This window comes from Megalobrama amblycephala, linkage group LG1 (genome assembly GCF_018812025.1).
Source record: "Megalobrama amblycephala isolate DHTTF-2021 linkage group LG1, ASM1881202v1, whole genome shotgun sequence".
In the NCBI taxonomy this organism is placed as follows: domain Eukaryota; kingdom Metazoa; phylum Chordata; class Actinopteri; order Cypriniformes; family Xenocyprididae; genus Megalobrama; species Megalobrama amblycephala.
The window spans coordinates 56,545,746-56,571,976 of NC_063044.1; the positions used below are offsets into that span (position 1 = coordinate 56,545,746).

Genomic DNA, 26,231 nt, shown 5'->3' on the forward strand with positions numbered 1-26,231 from the left:
ACGTATTGTAATAATGTGAATGTAGTGTGATGTTTTTACTGTCACGTTGTCATGTGTGCATATTTTGTTCCATTCAATATTCAAATAAATTATTCAGTTATTCTCTATGGAGCTACCAAAACAAGACTAGACCCAGATCACAGATCAGACAGTACCCAAACTTCAAATATCACAGGACAAGCAGAAGGACAGCACGTTAGCACATGCCTCAGACACCTGTGCTGGCGTAGCCACGGTCTGCTCTGTGCTGGGAAAGTAAGAGAGAGAGAGAGAACAGGTACTTACACCAAACATTTGCCTGAGGTCTGGATCTCTGAACCTGAAGGGGATGTTAGAGACGTGGAGCCTCTTGGGCTGCGTTTTGTTTTCTGTGTTTTCAGATGACTGTGTTTGCTGTTGGCTGTCTGTCTGTGCTGAATCGTCTGTCTGCTGTGGGGGAAAAAAGGGAAAGAAATCAGGGAATATCAGTTAGTAAGACAGGCAAATTTTGATGCGCCAACTGTAAACAAACTCAACAAGCGAAGAAGCGCTTTTCAGAAAACCAGCTGTCTTTGCACACAGGTGTTGGCCGTGTCACTGATGTGCTTGGTCCACCGCAGTGCTGCAGTCAGGATGTACAGTCTATCGTGCCTGTACCTCCAGGCGCTCCCACGGAGCCAGACCCAAAGCCTTGTTTTAACAATATAGCTGGTGAAAACTTTAACTAGCTGTTCCTGTCTTCCTTTCTCAGGCAGATATGAAAAACATATGTAGAGCAAGCACACACAAAAATGAACGTTTGAGGCGTAGTTTGTAATGCGGTGTTTGCAGGGGTTGGGGCAGTGCATGGGTGGCAACTGTGGGTGATATATGACATGGCTGCTTCACTATATCTTGCTTTCTCTCGCTTTCTCTGGCCACGCATGACTGCTGGCTGCTCCCTGCAACTATGTGCCTCGCAGTCTGGACTGCTGCCTGGGAGAGAAAGTGGCCTAGCCCTGGGTGTGCGTGTGTGTGCGACTGTGTGTTTTTCTGTCTGACTGTATTTGTATGACTTAGCTAGTGAGAGTATTGCATTGGGAGACTTTGCTTTCTATTTTTCTCCCATGTGTACATTTCTGTGTCAGTGGGCGACTTCCAAATGGCATTTTTGTGCCCTTAAAGGGACAGTTTAACCAAAAAATAAAAATCTGCAATCATTGCAAACCTTACTTTTTTCAAAGAGATCATTTTTAAATATTGAAGCCTTTAAAAACATCCTTAAAAAGGATGCAAAAGCGGCATTAAACCAAAAGTATTATAATAAACACTCCCAATTAAAAAAAAAAAAAAAGAGTATAAACAGTAGGGGTGTAACATTGTATCGTGTCACAATATAACGCAATACAAAAATGCAACAATTTGTATCGTGGATAGTGACAATATGTGTTGTGTATAGTTCACCCAAAATGAAAATTACTGTGTGAGAAAAAATCCAAGTTAACAGAGTGTTAGTGTCATTACTACTACTACACTAAACTACTATATATAATTCTGAATATAATGTATAATAATGCAATGGGGGAATATTTGTGGGTCCTGATAATGCCAAATGTTACCAGTAAAAAGTGGCCTACATTATTTTAAACATATCTAGACAGTGACAGAGTGAAATCTAAAATAAATCAGCATTAGAATCATGAATATTTTTATTCTGGTATATCAACACTCTCCTGTGCATTGGGTTACTAGCACCAAGTCCAAGCCTATTCATTTCCACTCCCAACGTAATACCAAATTTAGCATTTTAATCAACAGTACATTTTTTGTTATCCTTTTACCATATGTCTTGGAGTAACGCAATAATATTGTATCGCGAGTTCAGTATTGTGATATGTATCGAATCTTGACATGAGGGTATCATTACACCCCTAATAAACATTAAAAACAGTAACATTGTGAAATGTTATTTCATTATAAATTGATCATTATGAACTGTTTTCTATTTTAATATATTTTAAAATGTAATTTATTCCTGTGATGTCAAAGCTGAATTTTCAGCATTATTACTTCAGTCTTCATTGTCACATGATCCTTCAGAAATCATTCTAATATGATGATTTGCTGCTCAAGAAACATTTATTATTATTATCAATGTTGAAAACTATTGTGCAGCTTAATATTTTTTCAGGATTCTATGATGAATAGAAAGTTCAAAAGAACAGCATTTATTTGAAATATATATATATATATATATATATATATATATATATATATATATATATTTTTGCAACAAAGTCTTTACTTTTTAATGCACCCTTGCTGAAAATGTTAATTTCTTTTAAAAAAAAATATATATACTTGAAAGGTAGTGTATACAGTTTTGAAGTCGTATGTTATCTTTCTGTGATGAAAAGGTCAAAATGTAAGCCTTTATTCACTTATAATATTATTATATTTACGTTATTTACTTTTTATTATTCTGCTTCAGTAAGATGTTAACCACTGTGATCGGATCATTGAATCAGTCGAACTCCAGAAGTGAATCATTCCAAATTATGATTGAATCATTCAGACCAATTTTGTGAACTGAATCAATTGATTAATTTAAAAGATCCTGTTAAAAAAGAATAATTCATTCACAACAAATGATTCTGCTCTCATAAATGTGCATTTTCATTTTCACCTCAACAAATGTGACTTCAATTGCGTTACCCTTTGGAGTGAGGCCATAGCGGTGCTCACTTGAATGCAATTCACCCATTATATGTATTAGCATGAGCATGTTCACATATATGTGAATTTATGTCCATTTATTTTCCTTTGTAGCGCTTGAGAAAGTGAAGCGGAGGTTCTGCCTCGAGCCTGCAGTTATGCCCAGGGATATTTTTTAAACTTTCTGCTTGCTGCAGCTGTCCTGTCATGCTTCAAGCCCTCTGGAAATCATATTGTCTGGAACAAAAGAATGACTGAGTCCCAGTGTAACAACTGCCTCTCTGACATTACAGATGCTCAGAACTGTTAAAGCAAGCTTCACTGGAAATACTGGCAATGGAACGGACCGTGTGTCTGTGTGCATGCGGCATTGTTATTTAAATCAGGCGGTGCTCAGGGCGACTCTGACAAAAGCGGCAACAGAAAGATTAAAAAGGCAAAGCTCAAATGAAGAATAAAGAACAGCATGCTGGGACTGTAAATATGAATATCGTGTCATCATAATGTTTGTACAGGGTACGATATACCCACCCGACTGAAATGCAAAGGTGGTGGTGGTGGTGGGGGGGGGGACATGAGAGAGCACTTGAAAAATACTAGTCTTTCAATACATGAAAGACTGCAGAAGTGCAAGGGGAAAAAAATCTGTCTTGTGTTATTACAAGTCATAAACAAAAGAACACCCACTCCTCAAGGCAGAGAACAAAGAAAAACGGAAGATAAAACGCTAAAGCAGTGTAGTAAACCATCCAATGTAAAACTGACAAGATGTGCGCCGTCTTTATTGCTTTAACAAAATTGCACTTTTCCTATTGCAGGAGGCTCGATTTAATGGCGTCGTGAGGCAAGCGGCCCTCTGCAGAAGAAACAACTGGGGTGTTATAATTGGAAATATGCTTTTCCATTTACTGCTCTTTCAATAAAAGTATGGGAAGGAATGCAGCGGGTCTTTAGGTTGAGGCACGGCATGGTTGGCAGCCATATGTGCAGTTTTAGAGATCTCATTTCATGGTCCGTGCATATGGCTGCCTTAATGGCTCAATTAATTGATTCCGAAATCAATTAATCGATTCGCCCCTGTCTAGTTGCCTTGGGGAGCCGGAGGCCACGGTGACTGATCTCAGGGTGATGGGATGAGACGGGGAAAAAGGAATAAATCTATAGGAATAAAATAGGGGCCAGCGGCAGAAGCAAAACGCATTTTGAATCATATTCACAGTGCGTGTTGAAATATTCGGGCATCAAACTTGCCTTCAAACATGCGAAGCACAATACGATACTTCCAATCGTAACATATCAAGATCAATTCCAAAGCGGCATCAAAAAGAAAAAAAAGAAGGAAAAAGAAGTCCACTGTGGCCATTTCTAGGGAGCCAGAGATTGTGTTGCTCCCTGTAGGGAGGAAAGGTGAGGGAAAGATGGAGCGATAAGGACAGGGATGTGAGGGAGGACAGCGGTTCAGCCTGGGAGACCTACTCAATTACTGATTGGGGACTCACGGAGTTGTGAGTGTTTACCATTCATTGATCTCACACTGAGTGCTAAACGGCAAACAGTGACAGGGCTGACGGTGTGTGCTCTGAGCACACACACACACACATACAAAAACACACAGCCGCTGGAGTGTAAGAGCCCACACGGACACACATATGGCAGCGCTGGACAGAAAAAGATAACCTCACAGTGAGGACTTGGAGCATAAAGTGCCAGTAAAATATTTTCCTTTCCAAGGAATTTTTCAGTGTGGGGGAATGTGGAATAATTGCATCAGCCATCATTGATCCATGAGGGAATTTTTTTTTTTTTAATAATGTGTTTGAAAAGAGCATGGAGAAAGTTGCATTAGCCTACTAAATATACATTTCGTAAAAATGTATAGGGGAATTTAAGTATGTATTAAAGTCCCCCTGTGGTGAAAATCAAGTTTTTAATGTTGTTCATATGTCTGTGTGGTGTTTTTAACATGCTTTAAGACAAACCATGTGCAAATTCATAAGTCAACACCATTGCGGAGTATTTTCTCTTTAAAACCGCAGTGATCTAAAGACAGTTTCCGAAGCGTGGTCTGAAATCGTCGGTGTTTCTTACGTCACAAACTAACTTGTAACCAATCACGTATCATTAACTATATTACCACTCTGAAGCAGTCTCAAAAGAAGCCAGGTTATCCCGGTATATTTTTCTGTTGATATGAAAAATTGGATAGATTTAAGATTCTAAGTTGTTAAGCATTTGTAAGGATAGGGCCTACTGATTTTTAGAAGGCAGCTGTCTGACTCTGACATGGCAAATGGGAACATATTTGTGTAACATTAGCAACACATTATTAGCTGTTTGATAACGTAGTCAAGAAAAAGGCTAATCATATTAAATACAGTTATGTGTCCGATGTTGTAAAAACCGATAACATTGTACAGCGGTTACCTCAGTAAGTTGACCGAGTGGATCTCTGAGCTTGTGTGAGTGAGTGGAGGCGGGGCTAATTAGCATATTCATAGATGTCGTAAAATGACGTTTTTCTATGCTCACTTCTGGACAACTGGCGCTTCCTCTCAGCACAAGTTTGGTATTGTTGTAAAACTTTGTGAATGTTCATAGCGATGGCCTGAGTCTGAACCAGTGAGATGTGATTATCAAACTTATGCTGATTTAAACAAAATGATCTTAACCATGTTGACTGACAGATGTGATATACACATAGGCTATACACAGAATTACAGTATTTCAAAAATCTTGGTGAGTATTCACGCAAACATGATCTGTTACGTCTTAAGTGAACGTTTGGTGAACTGTTCTGGAAAAACATCTGATGTATAACATTATATTAGATCCGTGTGATACAGTAGGTCTTAATGTATAGGCTGTCTGTTTCATTAACGTTAATCAAACAATTGTGGAATCATAGAAAAAAGTTGAATATATATATATTTTTTCCTATAGATATGGGTTTTGACTTGGTTTGTGCCAAATTTGGTTTTATTACCAGGGATTTTAACCCTTAAATGCATACCTCGGGTCTTTAGTGACCCGGGACATCATTCACTACCCTCCTCCTTGTTAATTTTTTAAAATTAGACATCAACGTTCTTGGTATTCCTCAATCAATTCATTATAAAGAATATAACAAGAAAAAAATCATAAAATTATAAAAGAATGCATATTTTTGTATTCATTTTTTGTAAAAATTGTATAGGGTCGCTAACGACCCAAGGTATGTATGAGTGTATGTATATTTTTTCTGCACAACAATAATTGAATCTTAGATGACAGAATAAGTGCAATTCACCTTTATTCCACAAGGTGGCAATGTCTGATACACAATGCTGAAGTGACGACTCATTTAGACAGAAAACGAAATAATAAGAAAAACATGAAATGGCTCAGCGATTTACTGCAGAGCAAGTACTAAACGCAATTAATATGACTGCCACTGTCACTAGATGGATCTGGAGAAGCTGTCAGTGATTGAAATATTGATTTTGAAGATGTTAAAAATTATATAGTTTTGAGAATACGTTTGAGATCGCAAATGGGCTCATATTCGTGACCTCAAATATAAAACTAACCTATTATTTGCTGAATTTACTGGGAAATGAGCTCTGACGAGGACAGTGATGATGGCATAAAACATCTGCTCAAACTGAGCCCTTTCAAGCTCCAAAAGGTAACAAAATATGCTTTATTTAATTCTTCTATAATTGTTACTCTAATATCAGAGAAGTTTTATATTATCGCGAGAGGTAGAGATCCTTGTGTTAGATATTGATCCGGGTCGATAAAGACCCGAATATGTAACAGTGATTGGCGAAACAGTCATGCATTTAAGGGTTAAGGGATGGTTGCTAGGTGATTTTGGTTTGGAATCTTCAGAAAACTTTAACTCGATTTTTCTCAAAATTGACTTTGCTTACTCTATTGACTTCAAACAGGTGTATATATATATATATATATATATATATATATATATATATATATATATATATATATATGTGTGTGTGTGTGTGTGTGTGTGTGTGTGTGTGTGTGTGTGTGTTCGCGTGCGTGGGCAGGCGGGGGTGATTTTTTCCCTATACATTTCTTAATGAAATGTATATTTAGTAGAAAATATATGTATGTATACCTAAATATAAATATATATGGCCAGTTACCTACTTAACCTAAAAGGATAGGAATGTTTTTCATTCCCTTCTCGGAACAATTCTGGGATGTGTGCCAGGTAAAAATACAGCCTGTGTGTGTGTGTATAGCATGCATACGGCTGACAGTTTACATATCGTGCCATCTGTGCTGCATTCTTCTCACTGGCAGAGGACTCCAACATAGAGGGGAAAACAATAACAAACAGTAAAAAAAAGGCTTCCAGTTAATCTTTTTTGGTATCAAAAGATTCATTAATAGTCTTTCATTATAACATATGCATTTTTTGCTGCATTGTTGGTTTTACATGAGCAGAAAAATAAAAAAAAACAAGCATTTGGGAAAGATAAACCAGCCAAAGCCACAGCGCTCAGTGCGCTAGAGTGCTGCGTGCTCATTTGCGAAGACGTTCTCATGCACAAACTGCATAATAGCTCAGAGGTACAACACTGAGGGTTTCCTGCACTCAGTGAATCACAGAGGCAAAAAAAGACAGATAATGTACATCAGCGATGATGCCATTTTAAGATTTGCTATTTTCAGCATAGCAACATTACTAGGATGAAGCACAGTAGCTGTCTAAGTCAACCTCCACTATCATCTGTGAGTCTACAACCATCCGTCGACCCCCAAAAGCTGCACCAGAGGGGTTGAGAGGGGGACGTTCTGCAAGATGTCTGCCCTCTTGCGGGTATAGCCCTTTCCACACATGCCCTCCCTAAAGGAAAGGCAGCTCTCACTCTGCCTGAATGAGGATGGGCACGCCGGGGCCGTCTCTCTCGGGAGCACATGGGGGAAGACGGCCAATGAAGCGTGACAGGAGTCAGAGAAGCAAACCGACACATTGAGCTGACATACACGCCGTTTGAGACGTCATTTTTAGAAAAAAAGATGGATGAGAAAATAATCAACAGATTTAAAACAAATATTTTTAAGACCAAATAAATCACTCATCTTTCTGAAGCGACACTATCCAACAGTGACACCTACAGGCTAAAGGTCACTTGAGTGGAAGCAGTACCTCCATGTCACTGTGATTGGCTGATTACAGTCAATGAGATAATGGCAGGCTATCATGTACACGCAGTGCCCGCAAACCGACATGAATGGGTCAAACTGGCGGCAATGGACGGGCTAATTACAGAGTAAACAACTCACCCACTCGGACATCACCACTTTCTGTATTGTCCGAAACTAAATGAACTTGAAATGATCTGTGAGTGGGCTGATTTTAACAACCACTCAGGTCGGTTAAATTAAATGTCCACCTCTGCGTCTGTGACCATCATTACACCCGTGGTGTTTACTGAGAATCTGATGACTAATGTCCTGAAAAGAAGGTGACAATTAATAATAACAGCCATAACAAAACTGTTAGCAGCAGAAAATAATTAAATCACAAACTTATATTTTGGTGTGACATGGTTAATAAAAATGTATGTTAAGATAAACATATTAACACATTGGTGACATTTTATAGTAACACTTTACACTAAGGTCTCATTTGTTAACATTAGTTAATGTATTAACTAACATGAACAACCATTGAGCAATACATTTGTTACAGTGTTAACTAATGAAACTAATGCCACCCATTTTACAGTAAGTTTAAATTAATTAACATTAGCAATGTCATACGGTATAATAAGCTAAAAATGAACATGAAATCATCAATTTAGGATAATGTTAATGTATAAATAACTGATTGTTCATTGTTAATACTAAACAAATCTTCCCTTTGGAATTATAAGGTTCAAAATTGAGTTATTTACATATTCTTATTCTGTGACAACTTATTTACATTATGTGATGTTTTTTTTTTTTTAAAGTTGTGTACATTTTGGGACTTTTTACTTGGAAAACAAAAAGGTTCTATCTACAAGGTCAAATGGAATGCAAAAACTTTGAAGCTCAATATCTCAAAACTGCTCAGAATGCAGACAGAACCTTATAATTCCAAGGGGACGAAATGTTAATTTAAGCAACTTCATATGCTAAAAATGTATTGGTATACTGTACACTACAGGGCTCCAGACTAACATCTGAGAGCAGTGGCACTGGTGCCACTAAGTTCTACAGAAGGTGGCCCCATACTGAACCAAGCGTGCCACACGAGTCCTGAAAAGTGAAGCCAAAGCATCTCAATCGCCCCCAGGTGGCTGGATGCAGTATAGGTCATAAACCCTGCCCTCTCCATGTAATGTAATGGGACGTGAGACAAACTAAACAATCAAATTACACATTAAATATTTTTTTCCAAAAGATGGTTTCTGTAATTTTAGTCAGTTTTTATCACGCTGATGTTAGTTCAAGTGTTCGTTCTTTAAATAAGTTTGTTTTAGTTAAAAGTTAAAAATGCGAGTTTTGACGCCATGCTGAGATTGTCAGCTTCTCTGAGCGAAGTAGTCACGAATCACCAACAGACTTTTTTCTGGATCTTCGGGCAGTGATTGGAGCTTTAACTTTAATTTCCACATTTCCAGTAGTGTTTATGTCACATGTTTACAAAATAAGTTCTTCTGCAGTGAACCGTATTAACCAAATCTGTAGGAGTGTGGGCAGGACCTTGATATCGTGGCTCCATTTCGTGCTTACTACTGCGCAGACTTGGGTTCCAAGTTCACTACTGCGCAGACTCGAGACTCAAGATGTCAGCGCCATATTGGCAAACTGGCAGCTTCACTTACTACAATGGAAGAAAGTGATGGTGCGTTTTTTTACAGTCTACGTACTGAACTGACAGACAGCTTCAGGGATTATAAAAGGAGCACTCTTTACTTGCTTTCTGTGTAATTCAGTCACAATTTGAAGTTTTTGTTTTTCACGAGACTGTGACTTTTCCTACTTTTCCGTATATTAGAGAGTCTATAAATGCTCCTCTGCCACCATCTAGTGGTAATTTATGTTTTTTTTAAGTGTTTGTTTGCCTAGAATCTTTAAACTTTTAGTTTTACAAATCATCACATTAAAAATAACATTAAAATGGGATAATATTTAGAGATTTGAAGTGCTGGAAAAAATGTGAAGCTCTTTAAAAAGTCCCTGAAACATACTTGAATTTCACTCTCAAAGGTTTGCATGAACCCAGAAATGAATAATGTCAAAGCATTTGACTATTTCTCCCACAATACCATGGTTTCAGTAAGCGTTACTACATTAAATCCATGGTGATTTGTGGACTGGAGAGCCTTAACTTGTTCATTAATGGCACTGTGGTTTCTCCTGGTTTCCACATCAGTGTTATTTGATCTGATATCTGTGGTCTAAAGCAGAGAATTCTGCGCTGAATTTGAATGCTTACCACTAGATCTCGCAGCGATGTTATTAATTCTAAGGCGAATTCAAACGCTTTCTCACTGGATCTCCCAGAGGTGTGTACTGTAGTAAGCAGTGTCGTGAGAACGAGATCGGTGCGTGAGTACACCTGATCTGAGCTTGCGTTGCGCTGTCTATTATTGCTCCGTGTTGATAAACAGTCTGCGCTGCGCAGCTCAAATGAGTAGCTTATCAGTTGTGCAATGTCGTGGTCGCACCAGTGCGATCTCTAACAAAATTTAGTCGCACTGGCAGAAAAAAAGGTCGCAGTGTGAAGCCCTGCACTAGTGCTCAAAAGTTTGGGGTCTCTTATGCTCAAGGCTGCATCAAATATACAGTAATATTGTGAAATATTAATACAATTTAACATAAGCTTTCTATTTAATTATTTTTAAATGTAATTTATTACTGTGATTTCAAAGCTGAATTTGCATCATTCCTCCAGTCTTCAGTGTCACATTATCCTTCAGAAATTCTAATTTACTAACATTAGAATTTAAAAATACCATTCTAATATACTGTGGCCCCATTTACACTATTCCGTTTTCGTTTTAAAACAGCGTTTTAAAATGAAAATGATCCTCGTCTACACATTTCCACAGCGTTTCAGAAACAATTTCCGTCTACACTACACGGCCGAAAACACATGACACATGACCGTTCATGCACACTGGGCATGCATCTAGAAGTGTAAACAGTCGCCTCTTGCGCATGAAGGCAGCTGCAGTCAGTATTAAAAAAATGCAGAGTTTAACTGCACAATGGCTGCTAAAAATGACAACAAAGCCAGCAAAGATTGCAATTCAGTCTCCATGTAATTGTTTACACGGTCGTCAAGGATACGCAGAGCGAACGTGGGCAGCCACGCCATCGTTTTCAAAAGCCTCCGTATACTGAAATGCAACCCCGGCAAACTAAAACGGGTTCTGCAGAGTTTTCGAAAGTCTCCGTTTTCGAGGTTTGACAAGTAAATGACAAGTGTAACCGTAGCAAAACGTATGCATTTTAAAACGAAAACGCACTAGCGTAAACAGGGCCTGATTTGCACATGTTGAAAAAAAGTTGTGCTGTTGTGAAAGCCAAAAACAGCATTTACTTTATTTTCTCTACTTTTATAGCATTGTAAATGTCTTTACTGCCATTTTGAGTCACTTTTTACTGTCATCATCAGTATAATTAATCCTTGCTGAATAAAAGCATTCATTTCTTTGGAAAAATAAATAAATAAATAAATACTGACCCCAACCTTTTGAACAGCAGTGTATGTAGAAATGAACATTAACCTAGATTAATATATGTATTGTTCATTGTTAGTTCATGTTAGCTATTGCACCATCTAATGTTAAATAGAAACATATTGTACATAGTATTACTATAACATAGTGTTACTACAATATTATTGGTTGCTTGTGGAAAGTAAATACTGTTCCATATGCATTCATGAAATCCACCACAAGCTCTCTCACACTGACCACTGAGAATATGGCACTGCACTCTATCAAAACAGCAATGAAAACCATCTATTACTGTATAAAAAACATGCCTCTGGGGGCTGGATTGGTTATCACCTACTCCAACAAACAAAGAAGAGAACTAGGGAAATATCACAGTCTAGGCCACTTTTGTTTGCAGATGAAGGATCAGTTGTGAGGAATGACTTGGATCTAAAAACAGCTCTAGCAAGATGAGGTCATAGCTTTGGATGTCTGTAAAGTTTTGCTTTTCCTAAGCTCAGAAAGTGAAGGAAAGAGATCGAGAGAGAGAGAGAGAGAGCGAGGGAGAAGGAGAGAGGCAGGGGGGAAAATAATGGCTTTTCCAGATGTGGTTTTGCTCCCTTCTGCTCTGGCACAAAAAAAGAAATTTGAACACTAAGGTAGGATAGGCAATGAAAATCTGGCCGCTGCTCGCAAGAAAGCTCACATTTTCCTTCAAATCAGTGCAACGGTTTAAACATTCTGTCTGTCGAACAAATAGTCTAATTATGGGATACAACAGGAGTTTCTCCTAAAAAATGGCAAAATGTTTGCACTTTCTTAGGAATGGTTCACCCCAAAATTAAAACTTCTATCATCATTTTCTCACCCTTGTGTCATTCCATACTGGCATGCCTTAATATTTTTTCCATGCAACACAAAAGTAGACATTTTTGTAGCACATCTTGTGCCATACGACCTAGTAAACACGTTTAATGCTAAACTGTAACATATTTAGAGATGACCCTTAGCATTTACAGGATTGTTATATATTACATATTATTAGGGGAAATAAGTGCAAATATTTGCTAATTTAGTTTATATTGTGTATATATTATATTATTATATAACTCAAAATCATAAAAATGGGCCATATTGCCTCTTTACCTGGGCCAAAAAGTCCTCCCCAGTCTCTTCCTAGTGTCATCTGATTGTTGAAGAATATATAATATACATTTGATACCATCAAATTTCAATATCCTAGTCAAAGGGATACATCTGAACTCTACGAGTTCTCTATATAATGCTATGAATTATCCACAGGCCTATATTGCAATAAACTAACAATTCACACTGAATGATTCTACACAACTGACCTATAGGTTGTGATGAATAATGAAGTCTGAAATGTATTATATAATACATTTACGTATTAAATATTTGAATGAGGAACAGACCAAAAGTCATTATTCACTGATCATTTACAGCTCACTTCACAAGCATGAGAAAATAATGACATAACTTTGATTTTTGGGCGAACTATTTTTTTAATAAACCAAAGTCTCCAGCTACTTCTTGTTACTATGCAGAATTGCACTGAATCGTACAATTTTAGAATGGAAAGCATTTAGAAATTATTTTAAAAACCTAGAGGGAAAACCTCCCCAAACTAAATTCAGCGAGAGCACTTTGTACTCCGAGTTGGTGAAATAACACAAAGATAGTCAATTATTCATGGAAATGCCCTGAAACATATGAAATATTAAGGCGGGCTACATCGCTCATGTCCTTGGAGGGCAGATCACGGAGGGCACCTCAATCCACAGGAAAATATAAAAAACCTGAACCGTGACGAGCAATGCCATCAAGAAGAGTCCGAGATAGAGAAAGTGAGAAAGACAGATATATACTGTAGAGAGAGGCGCTTACTGTGGCTGTGCCGGAGACCGCCTGTACGCTGTTGTCTGGTCCGCTGGGCTCACTGTGCGTCTGGGCAGGGGGGTACATGTTCAGCGTGTGCTCTGCCACGGGGGTCTGGCCCGGGTAGTCTGGAGTCGGGTGAGGGTGGGACGGCGTGTACTCAGTAGGAATGCCGTTCTGAGGGGGAGCGAACTGGGCCGAGGGGTAAGGCTGGGCCATGGTTTCTGGGGGTGCTGGGGCGTCTTGATTACCCTGAAAAAACAGAGAACAGCAAAATATTAGTGATATCTTAGTATAGTTCACTAAATGACCAAACATTCAGTATGTGGACACCTGAACATCACATCCATATCTACATTTAGTTTCAAAACTATGGACTTTTATAATGATTCTGTGCACTTTTAGCTGCTACAACAGCTATTTATTGCAAACTTTTTAACTTATAAATCTAATGGATGTAAAATAAATGCTTTGATGAGTGGTGGATTTTAATTCATCTTAGCTTTTTTTTTTTTTTAATCCACCAAATAGATTCATTCAGATTCGTTCACTGACCCCTTATGCAGTTAGTTACACCAGGTGATATTGACAAGTAACTCATAACTTTATTTTTATGTCAAAAATGTGCACAAGCGATTAATTGAATCATTTGCTTTATGAAAAACAAACAAACAAAACATTAGGTTGTTCCTCTAATGTCGTTTATTAAAAATTAGACTCCAGAAAGAGTGCTTAATCAAGCATCATTTTTGGTTTTCCTTCATGATTTGTTCACTCAAAGCAGTAAGCAATTTATGAGAAACGCTGATGAAAGTGGATTGGACCGAGCACCAAAACGCACAAGCCAATCAGCCGTAAGGGGTGTATCATTAGGTGAGGGGTGACTGTGTTGCACAGCATGTTGGTGAATTTGGGGGCGGAGCTATAAAGATAGGGGTGTGTCCTTTTGAGTAGGGGCGTGTTTGTTTTGATGATTTCAAATATCAACAGCGTTTCTCAGAAATCACTTACTGCAACTTTAAAAGATTTGTACTAAAACAAAGATTCCAAAACATCACTAATGTGTACAGCCTGCTTGAGACAGATATAAAAGTGAGATTTTATTTAAATGTATATCATGCTTACATGATTTAAAACATTAATATAGACATTTACATATAACAAAAACATGTATGATAGTTTCTTTGTTTAAAGACATATTTGTTAATAAAAGGACAGCATCCAGTTTGAACACAAAAATCACATTGTCTGCAAATTCATTCATGAAGTTTCCACTTTAGTCATATTGGCTTTAGACCCACTACTATGTTGTTTTAAATAATTTAATGAAAATATTTGAAAATATATTCATAGAAATGCTTTATCCTTGTGTTTGTTGGATAATCAGTCTAACGGATATTTGGTCTCTATTATTCGGTAGAATTCATTATCTGTTTTGAAGTTATTATTCACACCTTTCTTAGTATTCAGCTCCATCCCTATTTTCCATCTGATGTTGGATCATGGAACTTGTTCTCATTTAGACACAAGAGGTCAGACATGACTGAATACTTGGTTTTATGTATCAAACATGCTCATTATGTGTACAAATACTTTTGGTCCATATATGAGCACCACACACACACACACACGCTTCATCTCATGTCAGTCGTGCTTTCTGTGTGTTAAACTATTAGCGAAGCACACGCTCGCCTTCAGACACAAGTTCTCTCATACAGCTGGTCCAATTAAATTACAGTGTTAGCATGCACCGGACCGACAACAAATGAACAAGCACACCCACAGACAAATGCGTTCCGTACACAACGCTCATCAGACCTTTATCTCAGGAAGAGCTTTCTTATTTGATCAGGACCAATTCATCCACCTCCCAGCACCCAGATTATCGACTTATGTGTGGAGCCGTCTCTCTACCCCACACACCAAATCAACGCTAAACCGTCACTCTGCATGCCATGCCCAAGAGACTAAAAAGCCAGCTAAATTAGCGCTCGCTATCAATAAAAAATGGAATATTAGCAGAATGAAAACACACAACAGACCACATGATGCATGGCTGCACAGATGTTATGTGAATTTATTTATTTATTTTTTGTTTTTTTTACATATTATATATATAGCTTTATTTCAGGGTTTTTTTTTTTTATTATTTTAGTACAGTAACAATTTTATTTCAATTAATTTTTTTTTTAGTAATTTTCATTTATGTTTTTAAAGTTTAAGTTTTTCATTGAATTTTGTTTTGTTTTATTTCAGCTTTAATTTCAATTAATTAACACTATTTTTAATAGTTTTAGTTAACAATAACAACATGTTCAGGGGTTTTTGACAACTGTCAATAGCTGACATACGTACAGATGTATAGCTATAATGAGTGTGGATAGTATAGCTCAGATAATTCGACCTTGGAAGAATTTGAAGAGAAGTGTTTGCATTCATATCTTTGACTTGAAGAAAGACTTCAGTGTGCTCAGATTTTCCAAGATACCAAAGAAACACTTTTAGGAGAAAAATCGGAGAAGCAGATGACTTATAGGATAGTTCACCCAAAAATAAAATTCTGTCATCATTTACTCACCCTCATGTCATTCTAAACCTATATGACTTAGCTTTTCTGCAAAAAAAGATGTTTTGAAAAAGGTTTTTTATCCATACAATGAAAGTCAATATGGACGCCATTGGAAGACATTGGCTGCCATTGCATGGATAAAAAACCCAGACATTTTTTTTCAAAATATCTTGTGCTCTACAGAAGACATAAAGTCTTACAGGTATGAGGAATGATGTGAGGGTAAGCAAAACAGGACAGAATTTACATTTTTGGGTAAACTACCCCTTTAAGAAAGTATAAGGAGACAATGTTCTGTTTGCTCTCCATGTAATCTAACTGCAGTCTAGCAGAAATTATTGAGATATTAAAGAGATCTAATTTGTTATTTTTGCTTTTTACAAGAGGAAACACTTCGTGACACACTTCATACACACATCTTCTCCATGCCAAACCATGAGTTATGTAGGCAGAGAGATCCCAGCACCCACAGGCCTGTCGAGAACACACTCTGACACGGGACAACTGCACATGATAAAACAAAGCGAAATACACTCTCCCACCACTTTCTCTTCTCTGACCATAATGCCACACTACACAGAACACCCCCTACGTATAAAGCGTAGGATAAAAGCAGAGAAAGTACATAGTTCGATCTGTGATTTAAAGGAATATTCTAGTCTAAAATTAAAATCTGTCATCATTTACTCACTCTCATGTTTTTCCAAACACACATGGCTTTCCTATACAATAGCATACAATGGCTCTGTATGAGGAACATGCTGAAATTTAATTTACTGACTGAACTGTTTTGCTTTAATTCTCCTTGGGTTATCATGAGTAAAGTAGTGATGCCAAATATTTGATAAGTCAAATATTTGAATGAATAAGTTATGTTTTTTTAAAAAAAAGTTCACCTCACTGTCTCAGTGATCTGGTGGAAGACAATAAATGAATACTAGGTATGTTAAATATTACTTAAATAGCACATACTGACATTTAAGAATTGATATAGAGTAATATGGACCACATTTAGGATACTTTTACAGAATTGTTGCATCCTTTTTGAAGCTTGACAGCTCCAGTACACCAAAGTCATGGGTTCGATTCCCAAGAAATGTATGAACAAAAATGTATACCTTGAATGCAATGTAAGTCACTTTGGATAAAAGCATCTCCCAAGTGTGTAAATGTAAATACTGAAAAGAGCGGTCAGGATGTCCTTTAAAAAAATTCACCTTTTGGATTCCCCAGAAGTCAGTCACACAGCTTTGGAACAACTTGTAAATAATGACAGGATTTTCATTCTTGGCAAGTCGAACGAGCCGAGAAGAGCCAGGAGGGAAGCCGCAACTTGCTACTCTGTAAACGGGACCTTGTAAAAAAATCCCTGCTGTTCCTTAAGCAGATGTTACACACATCACGCTGTTTCCCATTAACACCATCAGCACTTCGCATAGCACATTGATATTCAAGAGCGGGCACACCACGCCATAATTAGACTATCATTTGATCAGGAGTGCTAAACTCTTTATGCACAAGTGTCAAAGACGTTAAGGGGAGGGTGGAAGGAAAGTTAGCAAAAAGACAGAGGTGTCTCCGCGATGCGGGAAGCCCCTGTCGGTGCAAGTCTGCTAGGAGCTCTACATTTGCGGTCATTATAGTCGTGCCGTCGCTGAGATTTTTTGGAGGCCCTCGTAAAATAGCTGTTGGCAAACACTGGGAGAAAAAATGCGATGGCAGACAGTCAGGCTTAGCTAAACGCTTTGGCCTCCACCCTAATGAGAACCACATTTGGAGGACTGAAATATGTTTTACGTGGCAGCGCGCTGGATTCATCACTTCACTGTGCTCGGCTTCCAGGCAAACACTTAAACATACGCAGCTATAAAAAGTGGCTTTGTTTTGGTAAAGGGCTTTTTACGACACTTTGCGAATAAAATTTCGCACACAACGAGACTACTCCTCCCTCGCTCTCATAGGCGAGAAGTCGCTCTAAATTTCGCATGTGCGTGAACAGACACAGTCGCGATGAGTTCAACCGCATGCTAATGCCTTAAAAATGATGGAAAGCCAGGTGGAGCATAGTAGCACTAAAGCGGCATGTGTCAAAGTTCTGAGCGGTAGGGTTTGATTATTATGAAGCCAAATAAACCGTTTGAAGTGCGGCGAGTCTAACTCTCGCCTGCCTCACTCACTCTCTCAGGCTGGATGACAGAATCCGGCTCATTTAAATGATCGTGGCTGCCAAATTTGTGAGTTTAGCCACCTAGACCAACACGAAACAGAGCTTAGAGATGGACTGGAATGAAATGAGAAGGAAAGAGACGGCGAAATGTGTGAAAAGAGAGATGGAAAGCAAAACAGCTGCTGATAAGGCAGCCTGAAAAAGAGTTGCTGAAGGGGGCTCCCTCTTTCTTCAAAGCCCACACTCTCTCTCTCTCTCTCGCACACACACACACACACACTCGCTCAAACGCTGTCATACACAAGCCACTCGCTCTACTGTGCAGCCACAGCACAAAAGGAAGACGGGCAGGAGGAGAAAAAATGCAGTAATGCGCTTGGTAAGCAGAATAACAGGGAAAAAATACCTGTTCCACCATCTTGCTCCCTTTTTCCTCCATAAACTAAGCAGCTGCCTTAGTCCCAATCCCTGCAGCATCTGCCTAAAGCAAGCATCAATTATAGATGAGGGTGTGTGTTCACCGCTGTGTGTAGCGAGAGGGAGAGAGTGAGTGTGTGAGTATGTGAGTGGGAGGGAAAGGAGGGGTGGAGAAGGAGGAGGGAACTAATGCAAGCAAAAGCTAAGCTCCAAAATTTCTCTCTTTCTCTCTCTCTCTGTTCATAACTAATGTGCGACCCTCTGAAATGTTAGCGATTCAGGCCATTTGGCGAGCATGATAACTAAATTTAATTTAGAGCTGTGATATAGATAGTGAAAAGATGTGAAAGCTGAGGCTGTTGTCTGTCTGGGAATGTGCAGCTGATGGATTTGTATTGTAAGCTTGTATCTCTGATGGTGAAATAAACACTAATGTTTTTGAATCCCTCTTTTTTAAACATCGGTTTTAAACTATGAAGTACGGAGCCCCTAAAGGGATATGGTGATGGGGAAAAAAATGAAATGGGAAGAAAAATTATATTTCAAAGCTTTTGTGTCTTCTAATTAATGCTTTGCGTTCGTTTGCAAACCTTTTTTTTTTTTTCTGTGAGGGAATACAATGTTTCTCAGGGAACGCAAACGTTTTTGCGAGGGAATGCAAAGGTTTTGCCAGCGAACACAAAGTTTCTAGGGGGAACATGAAGTTTTGCAAGAGAACGCAAAAAATATATATTTTTTTCCTCCCATTTATTTTTTTTAGGGGCTCCATAATGAAGAGACTGTTTTAATCTAAAGTAGGAAAATATAGAATTATTTAAAATCAATATATTCTCTAAAAACCGCTATTAAAAAAAAAAAAAAAAATCCATATATTCTCTGAAAACAAGCAGCATTGAAAGGGCCCCCTACATTTTAGCATGTAGATGTTTTCAGGCCAGGGAACTTTCAAACATGTGAAGTTTGTGGCAGATTGGACATTGGACGTGTATATTTGAGTTACAACAACTTCCTGTTTCATGATGATAATATCAGAGATTATATTATTATAGGGAGATGAGAGGGTCTGTATCTCTTACCATTGGAGAAAGCGTAGCGCTAACTTAATCACGCGCGGCACCTCTCAGCCTATCGTGTAATGGCATCTTTCCTGCGTACTGGCAGTCTTTACCGCAGCTGCAGTGTTAGCATTAGCCGTTACGTTTTTTGGCTAATGGTTGCAGGCTTGTCATCTAGTGGCTTTGATAATATCATACTTTAACACTCAGCTAAGTGTTGCTAGCATGTTTTAGAAAGTTTGTAGCATGTTTAGCACTCAATTGCATATTTTAGTATGTTGCTGCTAGTGCATCACAGTGTTAAACACGTCACTTCCTGTTGCCAGTGGGTGGCTCTATTACTATAGCTGAATATTATCATGTAGACGTGTTCAAGGCAGGAGTGTTCTCAAACGTGAAGTCTGGGGCAGACTGGACATTGTATGCCTGAGTTGCAACAACTTCCAGTTTTGCGTCGTTAATCACATACATTAGCACTTAACCAAGTGTTTCATGATTTAACGTGTTTCTAGTACGTTTGGTACTTCATGGCATATACAAATGCGTTTCTGGGAGTGAATTACAGTGTAAAGCATGCCATTTCCTGTTGCCAACAGGTGGCGCTATGACTAACTGAATATTGGCATGTCTTTAGGTCAGGACTCTAATAAAACATGTCAAGTTTGGGGCAGATTGGACACTGTATGCCCGAATTACAACAAAGTCACCTGCCACAGACACGCCCTTCAGTGAAAACTCGAGATCTTTGCAATTTAACATTGCAAAGGCCTTTACATTAGACTTACCAATTATGGTGTTTATCTGATCAAATCTCTAGGAGATTTTAGAACGTCTGGAAATGGCAAAAACTTCAAAACTTCAAAATATCTTACTTCTTGTTGGGTTTTCAGATTTAGCTCCCAGGGACTTTTTTGTAAGTATTGGGCTGTTATGCTACATGTGTCTACCAAATTTCATACCTGTACATGATACATAGTGCGAAGGGCGCTTAATTGAAATTTTGTAGGTGCTATTGAGCCATTTTGCCACTCCCAATTCTGAAACCCATATCAGACATACATTTTCACCACTTCTGAGGGGTGTGCAAAGTTTCATGAGTTTTCGAGCATGTTTAGGCCCTCAAAAAATGTGATTCATTTCGGAGAAGAAGAAGAATTGACTGAGCAATCACAATAGTGTCCTCACACCAAAAATGATGCTGGGTGAGCATATGTGGTTGTTTAACATATAAACAAGACTGCATAAACTTTACAAATTCAAGCCGAATTTTCTCAACATGTTTAAAAATAATCTTGTATATGGAACTTGTATAAGAAGCTCGGCTCCTCACTCCTGATGGGAAAGAATCACACAGGCAAAAAAAAAATCCCACTGTGTATGCTTGATTTCTTGCAGTAAACAAGAATCATAATGTTTATTTAATCAAGTATCTGGTGCTTGGATGGTAAGGTCTGTTTATGGTTTGGTTCATTTAAGGACCTGCAACTCACTGAAAGTGAGTACTGACCTCTTGCCATCCATCAATGCTGTGGATTTTGGTTGGGCCAGACTGAGAGGTAAACAGGATCAAGATCCACTGTCCTTGCTCTTTCAAACACACTGACTTGCACAGCGAAATCCTGGGCCAACTCTTGGAAAAAAGAGAAAATGGCTGAGGCAAGGCCTTCTTGAGCCCCTGCTGGGTCTGCCCTTTCTTTCCTATAGATTGGACGTTCGATCAACCTTCACCTTTGTTTTCTCCTCTCGCTCAATGCAGGATTCTCGCCACAGGCGCTCCTTGTGTGTGAGTACGCATGCGAGTAAGGGTGTTTAAGGATCGACGTGCTGCCCCTTTACTCCAGACAGTCAGCTGGCTTCTGTCCAGGTCCATGGAGTGCCACTTCAGCTGGACACGCTCTCAGCTTAGAGGGCAAACCATTCCCCAACAGACCCGCAGTGACATACGGCTATAGAGCGGGGCAGGACCCCCTCAATCTCTCATTATCTCAGCCGCTCTTCCTTCACGTTTAGCTTTGCACTATGTTTTTGTATCAAACAATTCAGCGTTCGCACACTGTGCGCGTTACCCAACACTTCTGGGGGAGTTCGCCATTTGGTGAATGCGTGATAACTCGGAAAGCCAGACATCAAATCGCACTCCCTCTCTCAGAGTAAACAAATTAATAATGCAAGAGGTTTTGTAGCGCATGGGTGTGAACTATTTTGAAAGTAACCCATTTCCCAGCAGGAGGCTACCTTTTAAACATGCAAACTCAAAAGAAAAAGGGACCCGGCAGACGTCGTGAAAATATAACCGCCCCCACCAGAGAAAAGTTTTCCGCTGAAGGTTCAAAGGTGAAAGGAAGCTGAGATAACATTGTAGCTCTGTGGGCACTGTTGATTTGTACACATTATGACTAAAATATCCTTCAAATTTAGTAAACATTTGCCGTGGCCACAAAAATAACCATTTTTCCCAAATGACATGCTATACACCATGCACTTATACTATGCCTTATGTATACTCAACCGTCTTTGGTAGGTATTTAACATTATTTTGGCATCAAATATCGAATTCTGACAGCCCGCTGACAGTTACATAAGGAAAACTGTGACAATTGAGTGCATAAAGTGTCCAACATTCCACACTTCTTTCTTTTGGTTAATTAAGTGCAACTGGGCATTTGAAGTGCACTTTTTCTTTTTGGAATTTCCCATGTGAACACACTACTTTCACCGTTTATACCACAAAATGGCACAGAATAGTGCACAAGTTTTAATTTTTTAATTCAAGCCTTTCACAAAAACCAACTTAAACATCCTTGACGAAATCAAACAACCCTTCGTTAACAGATTAACGTTGCCAGCGGGACGCTTCGTTTTGCGTGCAAAGAGGTGCACCGAAGCCCAGAGTTAATGGGCTAGACGGCGGATGAGCCGAGTGGCGGCTAACCTTGCCTTGTTTCCCATTATCATATTAGTCGGCATTAGCACAGGAGCTCTCGTCTGCCACCGCTCAGCCCTATGCCGGCGTTAGCACACCATGCAAATGAAGATGTAAAGAGGAATCAGTTCATCAATCACACTCGCAAGGGGATAGTGTGCGCAGGAAGAGGATTAGCCGCGTAGTCCCTGGACCCCGCGCAGGTCTCCCTCCTGTCACACAGCGTCTTTAATTAAACATCTTAAAGCACTCGCCAATAGCACTTCCTGCATAGTGGGGCTGCACTTGCCATTTGTCACAAGGCAAATATCTCTGCGGTCCTCTGAACAGTGTGTCGACAAACTCTTTTAGTAATCCTCCTCCAGAAGCATCTCCATCTGTGCAACCTTAATAAGCTAAATCGTCACCTGATGGGAAATCAGACATTACTGTGATGACAGTGGCAGCTCTGGGTCTTTTAAGAGGCAAACAAAGGAAGCCCTTTACATGTAATGGGCAGCAAATAAAAAGGGCCGCCGTTTTATTTTCAGGTCAAGTGGTTCTAGAGAGAATGGTAATGGGCATATATGCACTGGTTGTAAGTTACCATGCTCTGGAGTGTATCCCCAAGCAGTTTAATTAGTATTAAAGGCTGATCTGGATTAAGTGGGTTGCTGTGATGGACACAAATCCTGTCAAGTCGATACCAATAACAGAAGAAATCTCTGTAGGATCACAAAAGAAACAGCCAGGCCGCTGAATGGATGCCGCCATCGAGGGTCTCTGTGCGTAAAACCATTATTCTGCAATTCCGGATGTGTTCCTGCTACATAAATCCAGACCAAAGAGGAGGGCCTCTGGTGGACATGCACACAATTAAGCACATGACCATCACTCGAAGGTGAAGCTGATATTTCAATATGGGAGACCTGGGATGGTTCTAACACTTTTTTTATGCAACAAATTTTCAAACAAGTTTCACACATCAATTTCTGCTTATACACTTTCCCATTTTGTTAAAACTAGTGTTACAACCCTCAGCTGTACGCTCAGACATCATATTTGTAGTTTTTACATTTAGGTCAAAGTTTTATATAATAGTAGAGTTCATCAAATAAAACGAGAGAACCTGCTGAACTGATACAAATTTCAAAGTGGTTATACTGGTGTTGCATCTCACTCAAAGTTACAACTGTCTCCGGTATCCCCTACTGTAAAGAGTCTTTTATGAAACATTCTTACAATGGTTTGGCTTCATTTCTTATTGGATGACACAAAATTATTATTCTGATTTCAGATCAGTCATGTAATGTTAAACAGGTCAGTTTCATCAGATCTGGTCTTGTGGAAACCTTTAAAAGTATGGTGAACTCTCTGAGAAGACTCTACTGTAAATGTTATGTTTACCTTTTTTAGAGTCCACACATACAATTTTCCTTGCTGGCTCTCGGACGAGTTCGGCCTTTTGTTTTAGACTGCTTTGGCACACACATCTACCCAACCACACACAGCTTAAAACCACAGGCAACCATTTTGTGAGTTGAGAATACCAATTTGAAGCATGGTTTCACTGACAGACTTAGTCTTTGCTTCGGTCTAATGGTATTGGATGATGTTTTTATAGTCAGTGAGATGCAATAATAAGATCTCAATAGCTGGCTTGCATGAGAGCCTGAAGTGGGCGTATTTTGAACACAAAGCCATGCAATCATAACCCAGTTCCTTTTCCCTGTTGAACTCAGAGAGAAAATATAAACTCTTTTGGCTTGCATATTGCCAGCCTCTCTGAGAACATAGTGTGCGCGGTATGAAGAGGCAGTAAAAATGGATCTGGGCCTGCACCCTGATGCTACTCAGAATTTCGGATGAGAAGTACTACCTAGACAACCGCAGATAATGACCAGCACGCTGGTTGGTACATTGCCTCCTGGGCCATCATTTCATAATAACCAAATGATATGACATTTGTGCACACAATCACTTGTAAGGTTTCTTTATACAATGACAGTGTATTTTCATTCTCCTATATTATTTGAAAGCCTTTGGTAAAAAGGTGGTTGGGTATACCAGAGCACACATAAAGGAGCATAAATGCAAATGATCCCATTCGGGGGGCACTTGTCTCACGGTATGGACTGTCAAAATTACTGACCGCGATACCAAGTCGGCACAAAAATATGATGCAGTGTTGAGCAGATTCTGATTGGCCTTTGTGTTCATGTGCTCAACAGATATTTCTTTGGTTGGCTACAATGATCAACACTTCAAAAACATGTTATAAATATATATCAATGACCGGTCCTCTGATAGACACCTGCTTTCAAACGCTCCCGCTTTTAAAATGCTTTTCAAATTCAAACACTTCCATGTGCTTTCGCTTTCCCGTGCGTTGATCATTGTAGCCAATCACAGACATATCTGATAAGCGCCTGCACATAAAGGCCAATAAGAGGCGTTTACGAATCTGCTTAAGGTGTTTATAAACTTAAGTACCGACTTGGTATCGTGACCTGTATTTTTGACTTTTCTAACCCTAACCCCCATACTAAACCCCCCAATATAAAGCTGAAAAACATGTGCTGGTTTTGATATAATACATACTTATTTCATTTTTTAAATTTAAATAATAATAATTAAAAAAAACATTAAAAAGAAAAATCTATATATATATATATATATATATATATATATATATTTCTTCATAGAATATTTCTTACAAATATATTTTAAAATAAATTGAACCAAGACTAAAAATTCATGACACGCATAGTGTTTGAAGCTTCATGGATGACCCTGCCTAAATGAATATAAATTGAAACTACAACAGCGAGAAAGAAATAAGAGCAAAAGGTTGGTAGAATCAGATGGCATGTATGCATTCAGAGCCGCGTCCCCCTGCAGCTGTTCTCTTCCTGCCAGCTTTCCTCTGATACACATCAGTCTCGGCCAGCATGTTCCAGGGCTGGCCGCCGCTTCAGATGAGGAGCTCATATACATTTCCAGATCACAAATTCATCGCCTTCCCCCCACCGCTCCACTGGAACAAATCTGCTTTCCATTCCATGTCACAAATCTCATGTTCTCGTAGGGTTGAACTTGGAGGGGTTTGAACTGTGCTGGATGCGTCTCTCTCTCTCTCTCACCACACAGAATGTATCCCTCTCTTGCTCCTCTAGAGACTGTCGGCCCTCCCCGCCACTCACAACTCAGCCCAGCACGCCCACTAAACATTGGCACTGTCGCTAATAAGCCTAGGTCGTTACTGTGCCATGTTTTGGGCTAATTTTCTAATCAGAGAGTCAGGGTCACCACCCAAAACCCTCCTTGTGCTGAGAAGTTGTACCACTTCCTCCTAAACACACACACGCACGCTTGGGCTCCCGTGTGCTGTAATTATATGTGGTGGATGTCATGTGGGTGAAAAGGGAACGCGTGGCAGGCAAAGGCACTCAGCAGCAGGGTCTCGGCCATATGGAGACAGCCTGGAAACTGTCAGGCTCACTTAATAGATGTTATCCTTTGGGACTCGGGAAAGCAGGTTCATATGGAATAAACACAGCTCCTCGGGCTGAGCGCGGATCGGGACGTGAATCACTCCTTAACTATCTTTTCAGCAGCCTCGCTTCTCTCCTACTTTCTCCATTTTGTCCATTTCTAAGGGGTCTCATTAAGGGTGAAATAGACTCGTCACCGTAGAGACCAGACATAGAGGAGAATTAAAGAACTATTTTCTCAAAACGGATTCACAACAAGAGGCCATTTGTGCAGAAGTTGAAAAACTATGTGGCTGCATTCTTGCGAAATCTGCAAAATCAGCCTAGTGTGTCTGTGCTAAATATAGTTAGCACAAAAGTTTAACAGTCAATTATAAATGAGCTAAAAG

The 26,231-nt window shown here is 39.1% G+C and overlaps 1 protein-coding gene across 16 annotated transcripts in view; it reads right to left on the minus strand.

Annotated features, from left to right (window-relative positions):
* The window catches only part of rbfox1 (RNA binding fox-1 homolog 1), a 333,513-nt gene that overhangs the window by 39,078 nt on the left and 268,204 nt on the right, over positions 1-26,231 (minus strand). For 14 of the 16 annotated variants that reach the window (XR_007186535.1, XR_007186541.1, XR_007186532.1 and 11 more), the window contains 2 exons: positions 13,248-13,490; positions 286-429 (listed from right to left, as the gene is read on the minus strand). Coding sequence is in view for 12 of the 16 variants with exons in the window: in XM_048203207.1 (XP_048059164.1) it covers positions 286-429; positions 13,248-13,490 (387 nt within the window). In the remaining 4 variants the exon portion in view is untranslated. Of the gene's footprint in view, positions 1-285; positions 430-13,247; positions 13,491-18,380; positions 18,533-26,231 lie in introns of those variants that run through there. The other 2 variants (XM_048203226.1, XM_048203192.1) reach the window with 2 other exon arrangements.